This window comes from Ovis canadensis, chromosome 13 (assembly GCF_042477335.2).
Source record: "Ovis canadensis isolate MfBH-ARS-UI-01 breed Bighorn chromosome 13, ARS-UI_OviCan_v2, whole genome shotgun sequence".
Taxonomy (NCBI): Eukaryota; Metazoa; Chordata; class Mammalia; order Artiodactyla; family Bovidae; genus Ovis; species Ovis canadensis.
The window spans coordinates 77,871,296-77,887,004 of NC_091257.1; the positions used below are offsets into that span (position 1 = coordinate 77,871,296).

A 15,709-nucleotide genomic window follows, 5' to 3' on the forward strand; every position below is an offset into this window, starting at 1 on the left:
CCAGGAGATGAAGCTCCTTGTCCAGGCTGCACAGCCAGTAACAGGAGGAGGGGATTCAAACTCAGCTGGCCCAGCTCTAGAGCCGAGATATGATCACCAGCACCTCAATACCCTTTTAATTTCCATTTGCCACCAGGATCCAAACACAGTTTGACTACCTATTTTACCAGCTGAAGCCTGGGGCCAACACCAGGTCTGAGCTCACTATATCACACTCAGTCCCCTGGGCTGTGTCCTGAGTAGGGACAATTCTCTGCACAAGGTTTCTGCATAGCCCTCAGCTCTGTGCCCACAACCAGGAGATGAGGGGACTCAGATATTAGCAGAACTGGGCAGAATCTGGGAGGATTGTCTGTTGATGGGCCCAAAGCTCTGCTGAACAGGGTTCTCCATGACCCAGGCTTAGGCTGGGCACCTGTCCTGTGCTTTGATGGTGGGAACAGAGTCAGGGTGAGGAAGGCTAACTCCCGAAACCTCTGCACATACCCCTACATTTCCTGGCTGCTATCATGTCCAGGACAGGGTTCCAGGTTTCTACTGAGATGCAGGTGGTCAAATGGAGGAAACGACCCTGGGTGACTAGTGGGTGCTCCCAACCTAATGCCAACTGGGCATGCATTTGCACTTTCCGGACCGGGTGTTCAGGGTTGACGGGGCCCAGTGCACCAGACATTACAACCAACTCAGACAGCAGAGGTCAAGGAATAAACAGGGTATTCAAGTCCAAGGACTCTCTTGCCCCACCAGCTGGCCTCAAGGTGATCTGAGTGAAATGTCCTTCCCTGGGGACCCAAACATTGGGCCCTGGCCTTGTGAGAACTGGGCCAGTCACCTCCTTTCCCTAAACCTCTGTTTCCTCAACCGGAAAGTGGGGCTTTCTGAACCTCCTCACAGAGCTGTCCTGAGCACCAGTTGGGAAAGTGGACCTACAGTGCCAAGCCCAGGCCCTGGCACTCACCTGCCCCTACTGGGAGCTGATCATCATGGCTGATGAATGCCACTCACTGCTGCCCCAAAAAAAGAAGCTGGATTTGTCCTGAGTGTGGTCTGTGATGAGACACTACCCAGCACCAGCCAATGTGACTCCAGGAGGCCATGGCCAGGTGGGTGTGGTCTTGGGAGTACAGGCCGGTGAGAAAGGAAAGAGGCAGGAAGCCTGAGGGAACCATATCCCCATGGGGCAGCCAGACTCAGGGAGGAAAAAAACCTGGGAGCAAGAGTCATACAAATGTGCCACAATGATCTTCAAATGAGAGACCAAGGAAATTCTGAATCATGGCTCACAGTCACATCAAGTCACACAGGACATTAGCAGTCATCTGGTCAAATTCCCAAGCATCTCTAAGGATGGGACCCTCACCACCTTATCAGAGAGTGGACAGCCTTATCAGATGCCACAGAGATGCTTGGAGTATTCTATGACCAGGTCAGGGTCTTGGGACCCACATGAGAGGAAAGCCCTAGAGGAAAGGGTGGTAACAGCTTCCTGAGGGCAGAGAAGAAGGGAAAAAGTCAAATGATAATGATCTACTGTGACAGAGGATAGCAAGAAGCTGAGGTAGGGGAAGAGGGTGGGGGGACCACCTCCGGTGAGCCATCACAGAGGTTGCGAGGTGATGTCGAGAGCCAGGGACAACTTGGCAGGTGAATTCTGGGAAAAGGGAACAGTCTGTATGGAGGTCAAAGGCAGCAAAAGGGCTGACATCTTTCTGGAACAGAAGTAATTCTGTAGGGCTATGGAAGGAGAGGGCTATAGGGTTTGGGGTGGCAGTGAACAGTACCACAAGGCCTTGATGGGGTTGCTGTTTTGAAGCTGAGTGCTTCAACCCCTGGCCGCTGCATTGAGAGTAGAGGGGTTAGCGGCATGTGTGCATAGGAATCCTGCATACATGAGGGTACCTATGGAGGTAGATTTTGTTCACTCACAGAAGTAACTCTACTGGCTAAATGATGTAGGTAGACAGGGAAGAGGGTGGTCCTGAACAATTGAAAACATTTGCCCTAAGGCCAGCTCTACTGTGAGGGATTTTATGGCGAGCACTCAGACATAAGAGAAGGTTTGGAAAGAATGACCTCACTGGGCACTGACCCTGACTCCGTGGGCCACAATTCTAGCCCCATATCTGTCCCTGTCTTTCTGGAAGACCTCAAGCTGATTTCCAAATACTGATCGAATAGTATCATAATTTCCTTCTGAGACTGCGTTTCCAAGTCCTGATGCAATTAAGCTGGATGATCACCATGAGTCCTTCTACCAGAATATTTTCCATTTCATCCATTCTCGGTCTTTATCCTAGCCCCCGCTTTCAATGGCCACTGTCTTGGCAGCACGAGAACCTGCTTTTAGTCTTGGCACAAAGTCCTCTCCATATCCACCCATTTCAATTCAACCATCCTCGGTGACCTTTGCTTCGGAAGTCTCTCTGCATTCACTCTGGACAGGGGTTATCTTCATTGGAATCTCCTTGGATGGCTCTGAACACAGAGGTTGTTTCCGGGGCAGCCTCCCTGCTCATCGCTATCCGGGAGATATAATGGCCATCAGCACCCAGCGGAATTCAGGAGGCTCTGCAGGCGGGCAAGGATTTTGTAAGTATTTTCCTCCAACCCTATGAATGCTGCCTTCCCCTTAATGCCACCCCACATGGAGATCTTCAGAAGGCCTTGGGGCCAAGAGGCAGAGGGATAGGGCCACATGAGTTAGCTAATATTGTCAATATAGTAAATTAAGAAATCAATTATATTAGGAGAAGTCTCAAACTGGTGAGCAATGTGGGGTCATGATGTGGTGCCTATTTATTTGTTCATACCTTTATTCTGCAAAACTTTATTTGGTTGTACTGGATTAGGTGCAGGTTTTTTTCCTCTCAGTTGGGAATTCACAAAGTTACAGTCCCTATCTAAGGAGTTCACAGCCTGGTGAGAAAGGAGGCAAGTCATCACTAATTGTACCAAGGATTCTGATCAGAGAATGAAGGCAACAAGATAGTAGAGTGGGACCCCTGACCTAGACTCTGGGAAGGGGCCTTAGAGTGGGCTTTATAGAGGATATGATGTCTTACTGAAACTGGAGACTCAGCAAGAAGTGACTCATGTAAAAATGCAAAGAAGAGGGAAATGTTCTAGGCAGAGAAGCCAGAAAATGCAAATGACCTCTGTGTAAAGAGCACCGACCTGGAGTCAAGCGTGACTTTCCAAATACCCTCTCTCTACTCAGTGGCTGTGTATCTTTGTGCAAGTTGCTCCAGGTTCCTACCTGAGCTGCCCGTCTGTAAGAGAGGAGATAACCACGTCCATCTTCAAGGACTGCTGAGTGTCAGAATGACAGGTGCGCATCAAAGATCCCATTTCCCTGTGGGTAATTCTCACTCCTGTTCCTCCCATGACTGTCCAGGTGTCAGGACAAGATGTTTCAGCTTTGGAGACTAGTTCTCTTGTGTGGCCTGCTCACTGGGACTTCAGCATTTCTTATTGACAACAGTGTTGTGACAGAGCTGCAATCTGCTCTTAGAAAAGAACTTGAGATTGATGACAGTGCATCTAAATGTGAGTCAGAAAGCGGGATGAGCGGTGGCACCTATTTCTCTAATTTTGAAAAAATTCACTCAATTTTTCATCTTTTATTTGTCATTTACATTATTTAAATTAAATATTTTATTTATATTTGAAGCATATTCTTCTTTTGGGTCATTCAATCTTGTGAATTTGTATCATCTAATTGGAAATTAATCCCTACCAAACCTAGGTAGGTTTAAAACTACCCACCTTTCCAGTTAGTCATATCGCTTTTTAATTCGGATTTCTTAAGAGAACTTGGCCTTCTCATTTCCTGGGAACATTACCAGCACACTGTCAAACATTCTTTATAGGAGAAACTAACTTCTGAAAATGACTGCCCTTAAACCTTTCCAGGACTTAGGCAACCTTCAAAAATATACTTTCCAGTTTCATTGTTGATAAAACTGAGCTTGGAAACACAGGGTCTGAATCAAGGTCACCTAGTAAGTTACAGGACCAGGTGTAGTTTCCATCTCTGTTTGCATTACTATAATTAGGTGACACTGTCCGTTGCAGAGCCAAGTAGCACTGCTATGATTACATATCTTTTCCTGTCGCCTTTTGTTTTTCCTTGAGCTAGTTATTGCCTGATTTCTCATTTGACTTACTTTTGAAACATATATTCTTAATTCTTTCCAAATGTGCCATTCTACATCTACCATCACCCTGTCAAATCCCTTTTTCTCTGAATGGCCCCCACTAGGACACTCTGTCCTTCGCCAGTATGAGTCATTTCTTTACAGGCCTGCTGCAAGACTGTTCCAGGGAACCCTATTTGCCACTTTCATGAGTTGGAGCCATAATTTTTCCTTGATTCTAGATTTTCCATTTCTTAGTTTATTCCAAATTTATTTCATTTGTTTGAGTATCTTATTAGTCACTATTAGAAGCTGGTGTTCAATCAATATCTATTGCCTACAAAGTGGATTGGTTGCTTTGTTGATGAATGATGAGTATACATTCGTATGAAGGCAGCATAGAGGAAACAAGGTCTCCTAGCTGTGGGACTTTAGGCCCATATCTTAACCTTTTGATCTTTTATTTCCTCATATGAAAGTGCAGATAATAGTAACGCCAGCTTTATGGAGTTGTAAAGACTGAGAGAAATAACAGAGGCAGACAGTCGCATCTGGTGCCTGTGCATGGGAGCTGCGTCATAAGTTGTCACTCACACTAAATGGAGATTGCTTTTGCAGCTGTCCTTGATCAAGTGAAGGCTGGTTTTGAGTTGCTCCAGGATTTCACATGTTTGGAGAAAGTAGTTACTGAGAAGATCCAGGAATATGAGACCTTGTTGGACAAGAACATTATTGAAAATCTTCAACTACTTATCAGGTGTTTACGGTGAGTTGATGTTGAGTTCACACTGAAGTTCTTTGTTCCAAAAGAGAATATATATCTTTGGGGAGGTAAGTTTAAGATCAAAGACAGGAAAGTTAAAAAAAATTTTTTTTAACCCTTCTGCACCCCTGAGAGTGGAACTGGTTTGAGGCCAGCTCTTCTAGAGTTTGAGGAAATTAGAGGCAGGGCTGCAGGACCTATCAAGGGGCTTAAAGGTCTAGGCTTGCTTCTCATGTGATTTCAGGCTCAGGATGAAGGTTCTCTTCACTCTCGTCTCTACCTGTTTGCTGGTACCTAAAGTCATTTTTCCAAGGAATAAAACTTTTCTTCCCTGAATATAGCTGAGTATAAAAGTCTAAATGACCTCAGGACAGAAGAAACTAGAATTTATACCGTATATATGGCCCCATACATGAAATCTGGGAGCCAAGCAGTTCTGGGTTCAAAATCTGGTTCTGCTAAAAAAGAATGAAATAATGCCATTGGCAGCAAGAAATAGAAGGATGTAGAGATAATCATACTAAGTGAATTCAGAGAAAAACAAATATCACATGATGTCACTTACATGTGGAATCTAAAAGATGGTGCTATGAACTTACACAAAACAGAAATAGACTGGTGAGCAAAAAAAAAAAAACAACTTATGGCCACAAAAAGAGAAAGGAGTATGGGAGAAAAATCAGGAGTCTGGCATTAACATGTATACACTGCTGTATATGAAGCAGACAACCAACAAGGACCTACTATATAACACAGGGAAGTATGCTCAATATTTTGTAACCACCTATAAGGGGAAGAATATGAAATGAAAAGTATCTTTATATCCACCTATATATACCTATATTTACATTCGTCTATTGGAGAAGGAAAAGGTAACCCACTCAAGTAGTCTTGCCTACAGAATCAAGAGGAGCGTGGTGGACAGAGGAGCCTGGTGGGCTACAGTCCATAGGGTCGCAGAGTCAGACACGACTGGAGTGACTAGCACACACGCATATCTATCTGTCCATATATATCTGAGTCACTTTGCTGAACACCTGCAACCAACACAGCACTGAAAAGCAACTATGCTTTAATTTTTTAAGAAACCAAATTCTGACTCTGGCACATATTTACCCTGGAGTCTAGGGGGAATTACAGTTTTCTCCTGCCATGCCATCCAGTGGAGAGAATCCAGCCTCTGAACTGGGCTAGCATGAAGACCAAAGCAGGCAAAGTCAGTCAGGCTCTAATGCTCAGCATGAGATCGGCATAGAAAAGAGCCCAGCAATGGCTGCGTGATGAATGACAAGTGTGAACTGTGGTTTTTGCACAGGTTGACAATCAGGAGGATCAATATCGGGAATATCACACTCCAAGCGACTCTTGAAGGCACAAGCATTAACCTGAGTATCCCCATCACTGCTAAGGTCACCCTGACCCTGTGAGTATTGGTTAGAATCGGAGGTTTGAGAGATGCAGTGGGGTATGCCAACAGATCTCCAATCTGGCATCAGGTACCTTCCATGCTTCTGACTTGGTCTCCCAATCTGTAAAAGAAGGAGACCTTTCCAGGTCTAAGGGCTTCCTTGGTGGCTCTGTATGGTAAAGAATCTGCCTGCAAGGTGGAAGACCTGGGTTCAATCCCTGGGTTGGAAGGATCCCCTTGAGAAGGAAACGGCTACCCACATTCTTGGGCTTCCCTGATGGCTCAGAGGGTGGATCCCTGGAAAACGGAGTGGCCACCAAGTCCAGTATTCTTTCCTGGAGAATTCCATGGACAGAGGAGTCTGGTGGGTTATGGTCCATGGGCTTGCAAAGAGTCAAACACACCTGAAATCCTGCCATTTAAAATGTTCTAAGAAACACTGGCCATAACCAATCTTTTTGTTAAAAAATCCTCCATGAAATATATGTCCGAAATCATTGTGATTATCTAATTATAAAACTTGAAAGCTGAGAAGATCGAACATTTATACCCTTTGATAAAGTTGCCTGGAGCATCACTTTGTCCTTCAAGATTCTCTTTAAATGACAGTGACCAGTACGGGCCACATAGTATTGTCAGTATGTCATGAAGAGCATATGCAATTATATGGAAACTACAATTTTTAAGTGCTTTAATTACTTGAAAGATACAAAGAGATAAAATGAAGATGTGTAGAAGAGTCTTTATCAATAAAATGCACTAGGATTTCATCATTTATTAGCTATGAGATCTTGGAGGATAGTTACTTAACCTCTCTATACCAAGTGTTTGCACATTCGGAAAATAGAGATAGTAATTTTCTGTCTTGGTAGTGCGATCATGATTAAATGAATTAATCCAGTTAAAATATTTTTGTTTGAAATACCTAACACAGAATTGGTGCTAAAGAAATGTTGACTGTTCTGTTTATTTTAATCATCAGTGTCATACTGCTTAGAAATTTCACATGACAGAAACCCCTGTGGCCAGGAGAAGAAAAACCTCATATAAGAATGTAGATTCTGTCAAGAATATTGACATTGTCCATAGACACCCCATCTAATGTCTACCGAGAAGGGGACTCAAGTGAGCAACAAGAAAGGATTTGCCACCTCTGTTAACTGTGAATCTTATTCCCTACAGGCCTCTGCTGGGTGCGGTTGTTGACCTGACCCTCAACTTTGTCGTACAGAAAACTATCAGCATTAAAATTCAGGAAACTGGTACCTTAATGCTGGTCATAGGAGAATGCACCTACAGACAAGCCAGGATACCACTCCCCTTCATGAACAGGTCAGGCTCAGATATCTCAGCAGAGCGGGACTCCCTGAGGAGTTGGAATCCCTAATTTCAGCCCTATTCCTATATCTGGGAGGGAGCAGAATATGGTGAAAAGAGGTGAAACTCTGGAGACAAGCTAGCTTTGCCACTGACTTATGGTTTTATCCTCATTTTAGCTCTAGGATCTCCAGTGTTCATTTTTAAACTGAGGATGGTAGTGATCCCTAATTCATAGGCTACTGTGTTGACCAAATGAGAAAATGCAAGGGTTTAGCATGCAACCTGGCACTATGCTCTCAGTAATAGTAATATCCATGTTGACTTTCTGTCTCTCGGGTCTTCCCCTAACTGAGACAGGAGTGTTGACCTCTCCAGCCATAACTGTGAATTGGCATATTGCACCTTTCAGCTTCATCTGTTTTTGCCTCATGCTTTTTGAAGCTCTCTTGTTAGATGCTTGCACATTTAAATTGCTATGTCTACTTGAAGAACTGACCTTCTCATATTATATAATGTCCCTCAATAATAATAATGATGATAATAATTCACTGTGTTTCCCTTCTTGCCTCTAGTTAGGAGGGGCAAGAGGAGTAGTAAATGCCTATCATGGGCTCTAATTTCAGATTGTCCCCAAATCATCCTCCACACACTGGGAAATTCCCAAAATACGATCTTGAAAACTGAATACTCTCTTTAAATCACTGATTTCTGGTAACACACCAAATCTGCATCTTATACTGTGTGCTTGAAAGAGCATGTTTAACCCAGGGAAGAAGGTGGAGGGAGAAAGGCTGACCCTGGTCATGGTTGGGAGAGGAGAAATGGTCTGGATGCCGACAGCTGGGGCAGGTTGGCTTTGGCAAGGAACCAGGCTGAGCCCTGAACAGCGGTCAGTCCATACTGCCTCAACAAGGGATCTGATCACAGGTTGCCTAAAGACCCCCAGAACAGAAAACAGGCCCTGAAGCCTACCATCACTTGAGAAAACTGAAATGTAAGTCCAAATGCCTGAGCCCTGCTGGACAATGCCTAGCCTATAGCGCCAGAGAAATCATCCTGCCTTCTGGGTCTCAGTGACCATATCTGGAAAATGGCATTCCACTCTGCTGCTCCAAACCCTCTGGGGGCTTTCCTCTCCACCTTGTGTAAAATCCCAAGCCCTCCTCAGGGCCATCTAGACTACCTGATCTGGACCCACCCTCATATCACTGTGCTCTCCCCCTTGCCTCTCTGCCCTAGACACACTAGCTTTTGCTCTCAGCCTCAAACAAACTCCTTCCACCTCGAGACCTGTGCAGAGGCTGTTCTGGATGCCAAGTACACTTATCCCCCATCCCATTTCAATGTACATCTCATCACTCAGGGTCTAAAACAAGGTTCCTCCTCTTGGCTCTTGTAAGAGTCTTCTCTTGCCCTTCTGAATGCTTTCTGCAAGTTGTCATTATATATTTAATTGTAGGTTTACTTCATTTATTCCCTCAGCCAAAAATGTGCTGAGCATATCCTCCATGCCAGGCAGTCACCACTCTGAGCTCTGGAGAATGTATCGGTGACCTCAGGCAAAGAAGTTGCTCTCCTGGAGCGTATTCTCTTGAGGGAATGACAAACAGTCAAACATTCAGTCCAACAATAAACATCCCACGAGGTAAATGTCAGATGGCAAGCATCCCTAGGCAGAGTAGCACACTGAACAGGGTGCAGTGATACAAAGCCCTCTCTTAGGCAGCAGTCATGCAGGGCTGCCCTGAATAGGTGACAGTTATGCTGGGAAGGAGCCAGCCTTAGCTACATGTACCTTGTATTTAGTTACCAGACTGGGAGCTGCTTGTGCTTTGTTTATCCCTATGTCCCGAGTGGCTTTGTTCCTGGCATATACGGTTGTTGCTGTATAAAACTGTGCTGAATGAATGAATGGAAGGATAGATGGATGGATGGATGGATGAGGGCTCATGTTTGTGATGGGACTCTCATGAGCTGCTGGTCAGTCATGTGGCTCTAGGTGATGATCCCCCTGAGTAGAAACTCAAGTCACCTGACTTCAAGGTGCTCCACCATGTCCCGCCCTCTTCCCATTGCTCTGCCAACTTCCTGGTCTTTATCAGTTCCGCCTCCAGCCTTGCTGGACTGATCAGCGATATCAAAAATACTGTGACCACACTCGTGAATCTGGTGGAGACGTACCTAGTGCAGTACGTGGTGAGTACCCCACTTCTGGCAGCTCAGAGCCAGGCCAGATGGGGGGCAGATGTGACATTCCCTGGGTGGGCTGTACTCTTTGGGCACCTTCCCTTCTGAGGTGCCCACTTCCTTTGGGCTGTCAGCTGCCGCTCCCCTCCTTCATTCAGTCTCGTGTGGGGAGAAGGGGAGGAGGGATCTGATATTAGCAGAAATCACTGGATTCCAACTTGAATCATATACCATACCCATGTACTGCCAGTAGGCCTTTTAGCAATATACTTTATTGAATACAATTTTATTTAATTTATTTAAATATAAAAGTACATATACCATAAGTAAGATTCTGTGCATCATATGCAAACCACATGTACCATGTGCCAGAAATGATTCTAAATTAGTCACTCTGGAATTTGACTGGGGATCACGGTTTATGGGGGGAAAATTCCTCCAGAGGGCTCTGTGATTTACTAAACTGGAGGGCCACTGCTCAAGCTGTGGGTCTCAGAATAGCAACACTGACCTCATCTGGACACTTGTTTGAAATGCAGACTCTCAGGTCCTACCTCAGATCTGCTGACTCAATAATTTGCATTTTCACGAGATCCCTGTGTATTGCACACACACAAAATCATTGGAAACACTTCTCTATGGTTCCCAGGGCCTCATTTGACTACTTAAAATTCCAGTGTTCCAAAGGTCAAGGTTTCTAAGAGCATAGCATTCTGGAATGGTAAAAGTCTAGAGTTTGAGGTTTTAACCCGAAGTTTTAGGATTCTAGCATTCTCTGGCTCTCAGATTTAGGTCTTCTGGGTTTCCATCATTATGATCCCTAAAGGTCAGAGGTTCTGAGGTCCCGAGTAGGGAGCACCTCTGCAGGTGGTTTGCAGGGTGCTCCCAGTGGATAATGATCGGTCCTCTTTCTCTCCTGTCTCTCCTCAACTCCCTCCCCATCCCAACATCATCCTGCCCTCCTCTCTCCATCTCTTGCTGTATCGTCCCTGGTGTCCTGTGATCCTCAGCTGTGCCCACGAATCCACAGCATCAGTAGCTCCTTGAGTGGGAATTTGGTTCAGAACGTCAATGGTAAGTCACAGCCTGGGGAAGCAGTGGGTGCTCCCTCTGCAGCCTTCCAAGGGGCAGGCACACTGCTTTACGTCTGCTTGACAGGCAGGACTATCAGGGGACCCAGGAGAAGTTCAGGATCCTTTGTCCTGAGCAAGTCAGGAGAGTGTGGCTGGGGGAATGGTGTCCCTGCAGACTGAGGGCTTCTATTGCCCTCCTTTCTTAAACCTGTGGAACCAGCTGCACAGAATGATGCAAGAAAAAGGACAGGCCAGATCTGGGTTCAAATTCTGCATTTGCTCTTAGCAGCTGTGGGGTCTTGGTCAACTGTTTTCACCTCTCTGATCCTTGGGTTCCTCACAAATGAAAGATTGTAAACACTGCCAAGCTGATGAGCGGATTTAAAGAAAAAACAGAAAGAGCCTAATATCCCATACTCATTGCTACTGAACACTGCCCCTTCCCTTTCCCTTCTTATGAGGAGTTGTGGCTTCACCCCCAGCCCCTGGGGGCTTTCCTTGATCTGGCTCTCTGGCATGACTGGGGTTGCTGAGGCTGTGGGGCAACAGAAATGGGATGAGTAACAGTGTCAGGGTCCTGGAGGTGGTCCTTCTAGAAAACAGCCACAGGCCCAGTTACCTGGGCCATGTCTCTGTGCTTCGTATACAGCATCTCATTGTATTCTTTCAACAACACTGTGGAGTGGGTACTGTTATCATACCCATTTTACAGATGAACAAACGTAGGCTCAGAGAGACAGAGTGACATGCAAGAGATCCCTTGGTTGCCAAGTCTGACCTGCTGGAGGGTGGCAGCCACTGGGATCTAGTTTCTATTCAGCTATATCCAGATCTGGAGAAATGCTACTGATTTTGTTCCCTCAGATATACTTCAGGAAATCACACAACAAATTGTAAACTGAAGAGGACAGATGAGAAAACCACTATGATGCCCCGCCTACTGGTGAGGACCCGACTCGGGGCCCTGGGCTAAGGGAGGATGAGGCCTCCCCACAGGGGCCTGTGGAGAAGGAGAAGCAAGTCTTGGCCTCTCTTCTTTCTCTAGTAGCAGAGTGAGCTCTGATCTTGGTCACAGCCTGAGTCCTGACCCTTATTCACACCCAGATTGTGTTTGGTTCTGGTCCTTGACTGAGCCGGAGTGCAGTCAGGTTGAAGTTTAGCTCAAGTTGCTGACTGAGCCCTGACACTGGCCACAGATAGACACACAGATTGTATCTCAGTCTGATCCCTGATTCTGATCGTATGATGAGCCCTGAGCCCTGGCTCCTCTGAGCCTTGCTCAGTCTTTTCACATCGGTCATTGCTGCTAATGTGGGGGGGGGGGTGCGGTGGGAGGGTGAGGGGATGAGGAGGGGTCAGGGCCAGGTGCCAGAGAAAGACCCCAAACTACAGGTGCCAGTCCCCCAACCGTAAGCCTCAGAGCTCGCAGGATTTGTGCTGAAGCACTCTGGCAGCTGTTCCTGCTGAACGCAGGAGCCGGTAAGGGCCCCGGGGTGTCCATGCCTCACTCTGGGGTCTCCTTCCAGATTGGTTCCCAGGGACATGACTGAATCTCTGTACCATCTCCCTCTGGCACGGTTGGTGCAGCCATCATCCCCCAGGAGTGACAACTGAGCCCAGTCAAGGACACTCTCAGATACGCCTCCTCACAGTCAGGACACCCTATGCTCCTTGCCCTCCACCCCCAGCAATAAAATGGCATTTCTGCACCTTCTGTGTGGCCTGTGGCATTCCTTCCATTGGGATTTTGAGGGAGTTGAGGTACGGGCAATCAGGGCCTCAGAGACCTGGATCCGAAGCTGGAAGGGACATTTGGGATTTTCCAGCCGCAACGTCTTGTCTTACAAAGGGAAAACCTGAGGCCCAGGATGGGCAAGAAAGTGACCTGAGGCATTGTAGAGACAGCCTCACTCTGATTCCACTACAACACCACCATGATGGAGGGCTGCCTTCCCCAGCACACCTGACCTCATGACCTCCTCACATCACCGTTCTCGCCAGGAGACTTGGCTCTTGCCCCCATTGTACGGATGAGGAAACTGAGGCTCACAGAAGACAAGTGATTCATCAGGGTTACAGGGTGGCAAGTGGCAGGGCTAGAATTTTAACCCATGTCCCTGGGAACACTTGCTCAGGTAGGTGACACCCTGAGTGCTCAGTACTGAGCCACCTCTCCCCTGCCCCCAGCAGGTCCCATCATCCTGGCCCTGCTCTCTTCTGAGCAGGACTGATGAGGTCGTCTCGAGTCCACTCTTCCTCCCTAACATGGAAGCCTTCCATTTCCCCTTTGCCCTGGAGTGGGGAGCAAGGCACGTGTTACTCACAGCTGCATCACGTGTGCAGAGGATTGACCCGAGCTGTCACGTCAGGGTCCCCGGGCTTCTTCTTTCCAGAAGACCATCTGGTTTTCCTGACAATAGACCCAGAGAAACTTTGTCCTTTGTGCCATAGAACCATCTCAGTCTTTGTGCCATTCTGTAAGGGAAGGACCACTGTCATCCTCCTTGGAGACTCAGGTGAGGAAAGGTCAGGGTCACACAGAAGCCTGCACATGCAGCTACTTCACCCAAGGGCTTTCTACTTGATGAAGGCTGTGCACAAGGTCAAGTCACTTCAAGGAGCCCTTGAGCCCCTGGGGCTATATCCAGGGCCTTCAGCCAGATCTCATCAGCTCTGCTGAGTGGACCTTAGGTCAGGCTATGCTGGGGCTAATGACAAGGCATAGGGTGAAAGTTGGACAAAGGTGAACTTGACTTACTTGGCCTCTACCTCTTGCTAGCTGTTTAATCTCAAGCAAGTTACTCTTAGAACCACAGTTCTCTCACCTGCCAAATAGAATGAACAGCAAAACTTCCTCAGGACACTGGTGTGAGGTTTAAATGAGTCAGTGACTGGAAAGTGCTTAACCAGGTTCTGACACTGGTGAGCATGAGTCAGGCTCCACACGAGTCAGGCTCTGGAATTACTGTCAAACAGTGTTGAGAAACCACGTATTAAATCTTTAGACACTGTATCTCGTTAGATTCTCATTTTTACTGAGTGATGCAGTCAATGGTTCTTGGGGAATGTGCGGCAAGTGACTCTCCAAGAGGAGAGGTGAAATGACTTCTCCAGGGTCACACACCTGGTCAGAGGCAAAGCTAGGTTTCATGTGAAGTGGGCCTCGTCCAGAGATTTTTCCTCCCCTCCTGGCCATAGCAAAAGGATGAGAGTTTTCCTCTCTGTCTAATTTTTGTGACAATCTCAACTCCCACAACTGTACACAAGAAGGTCTCACAATTCAGGACTTCTCTTGAGCAGTAGCCCCCTTCGGTCAGTGCTGAGCATTTGTCCAGGTAATTCTGTCCACATGGAAAATAATTGCTTGCCTCCTTGCAGCTTCTCAATTCTCCTCAGCCCTACAACTCTGCTCAGGAGCCCTCTCCTGGTAAGTGGGGGCCACTCCTCAGTGTTGCCCTAACAAAGAGCCTGTTTTTCCAGCTGGTAGGTCTACCCAAGCTACCTTGTCATCATTGTCCCATACAGACAAGGGTGCAAGAAGGGTCAACTCTCATGATTATGGTTGCATTTTTTAAAAGTAATCTTTTCCCCCCATTTTTAATGGGTGGCAAGAAAACACAGAAGACCTATACATAGGGAAAGGAGTACATCAAGGCTGTATATTGTCACCCTGCTTATTTAACTTATATGCAGAGTACATCATAAGAAATGCTGGGCTGGAAGAAGCACAAGCTGGAATCAAGATTGCCAGGAGAAATATCAATAACCTCAGATATGCAAATGACACCACCCTTATGGCAGAAAGTGAAGAGGAACTAAAAAACCTCTTGATGAAAGTGAAAGAGGAGAGTGAAAAAGTTGGCTTAAAGCTCAGCATTCAGAAAACAAAGATCATGGCATCTGGTCCCATCACTTCATGGGAAAGAGGTGGGAAACAGTGTAAACAGTGTCAGACTTTATTTTGGGGGGCTCCAAAATCACTGCAGATGGTGATTGCAACCATGAAATTAAAAGACGCTTACTCCTTGGAAGAAAAGTTATGACCAACCTAGATAGCATATTCAAAAGCAGAGACATTACTTTGCCAACAAAGGTCCATCTAGTCAAGGGTATGGTTTTTCCTGTGGTCATGTATGGATGTGAGAATTGGACTGTGAAGAAAGCTGAGTGCTGAAGAACCGATGCTTTTGAACTGTGGTGTTGGAGAAGACTCTTGAGAGTCCCTTGGACTGCAAGGAGATCCAACCAGTCCATTCTGAAGGAGATCAGCCCTGGGATTTCTTTGGAGGAAATGATGCTGAAGCTGAAACTCCACTGCTTTGGCCACATCATGTGAAGAGTTGACTTATTGGAAAAGACTCTGATGCTGGGAGGGATTGGGAGCAGGAGGAGAAGGGGATGACAAAGGGTCAGATGGCTGGATGGCATCACTGACTCGATGGACGTGAGTCTGAGTAAACTCCAGGAGTTGGTGATGGACAGGAAGGCCTGGCATGCTGTGATTCATGGGGTCACAAAGAGTCAGACACAACTGAGTGACTGAACTAAACTGATACAAAAAAGATCTTCATGAGCCAGATAACTACAATGGTGTGATCACTCACCTAGAGCCAGACATCCTGGAATGCGAAGTCAAGTGGGCCTTAGGAAGCATCACTAAGAACAAAAAGAGAAAAATCAATTCAATAAAATTAGAAATGAAAGTGGAGAGATCACAACAGACAACACAGAAATACAAAGGATCATAAGAGACTACTATCAGCAATTATACGCCCAAAAAATGGGCAACGTGAAAGAAATGGACAAATTCTTAGAAAAGCAC

General features: G+C 46.4%; 1 protein-coding gene across 1 annotated transcript; it reads left to right on the forward strand.

Moving 5' to 3' along the window:
• Window positions 1-3,302: 3,302 nt before the first annotated feature.
• Window positions 3,303-11,789, forward strand: LOC138417909 (short palate, lung and nasal epithelium carcinoma-associated protein 2B-like). The gene is made up of 7 exons (XM_069548912.1): window positions 3,303-3,546; window positions 4,755-4,902; window positions 6,215-6,322; window positions 7,490-7,639; window positions 9,730-9,823; window positions 10,825-10,888; window positions 11,752-11,789. Exons 1-7 carry the CDS (start codon window positions 3,408-3,410, stop codon window positions 11,787-11,789), a joined length of 741 nt encoding a protein of 246 aa, XP_069405013.1. The 5' UTR covers window positions 3,303-3,407.
• Window positions 11,790-15,709: the final 3,920 nt, after the last annotated feature.

Coding starts and splice junctions, on each gene's coding strand:
- LOC138417909 (XM_069548912.1), top strand. CDS start 3,408: ATGTTTCAGCTTTGGAGACTAGTTCTCTTGTGTGGCCTGCTCACTGGG. Junction 4,903..6,214: donor CTACTTATCAGGTGTTTACG/GTGAGTTGATGT, acceptor GTTTTTGCACAG/GTTGACAATCAGGAGGATCA. Junction 10,889..11,751: donor TTTGGTTCAGAACGTCAATG/GTAAGTCACAGC, acceptor TTGTTCCCTCAG/ATATACTTCAGGAAATCACA.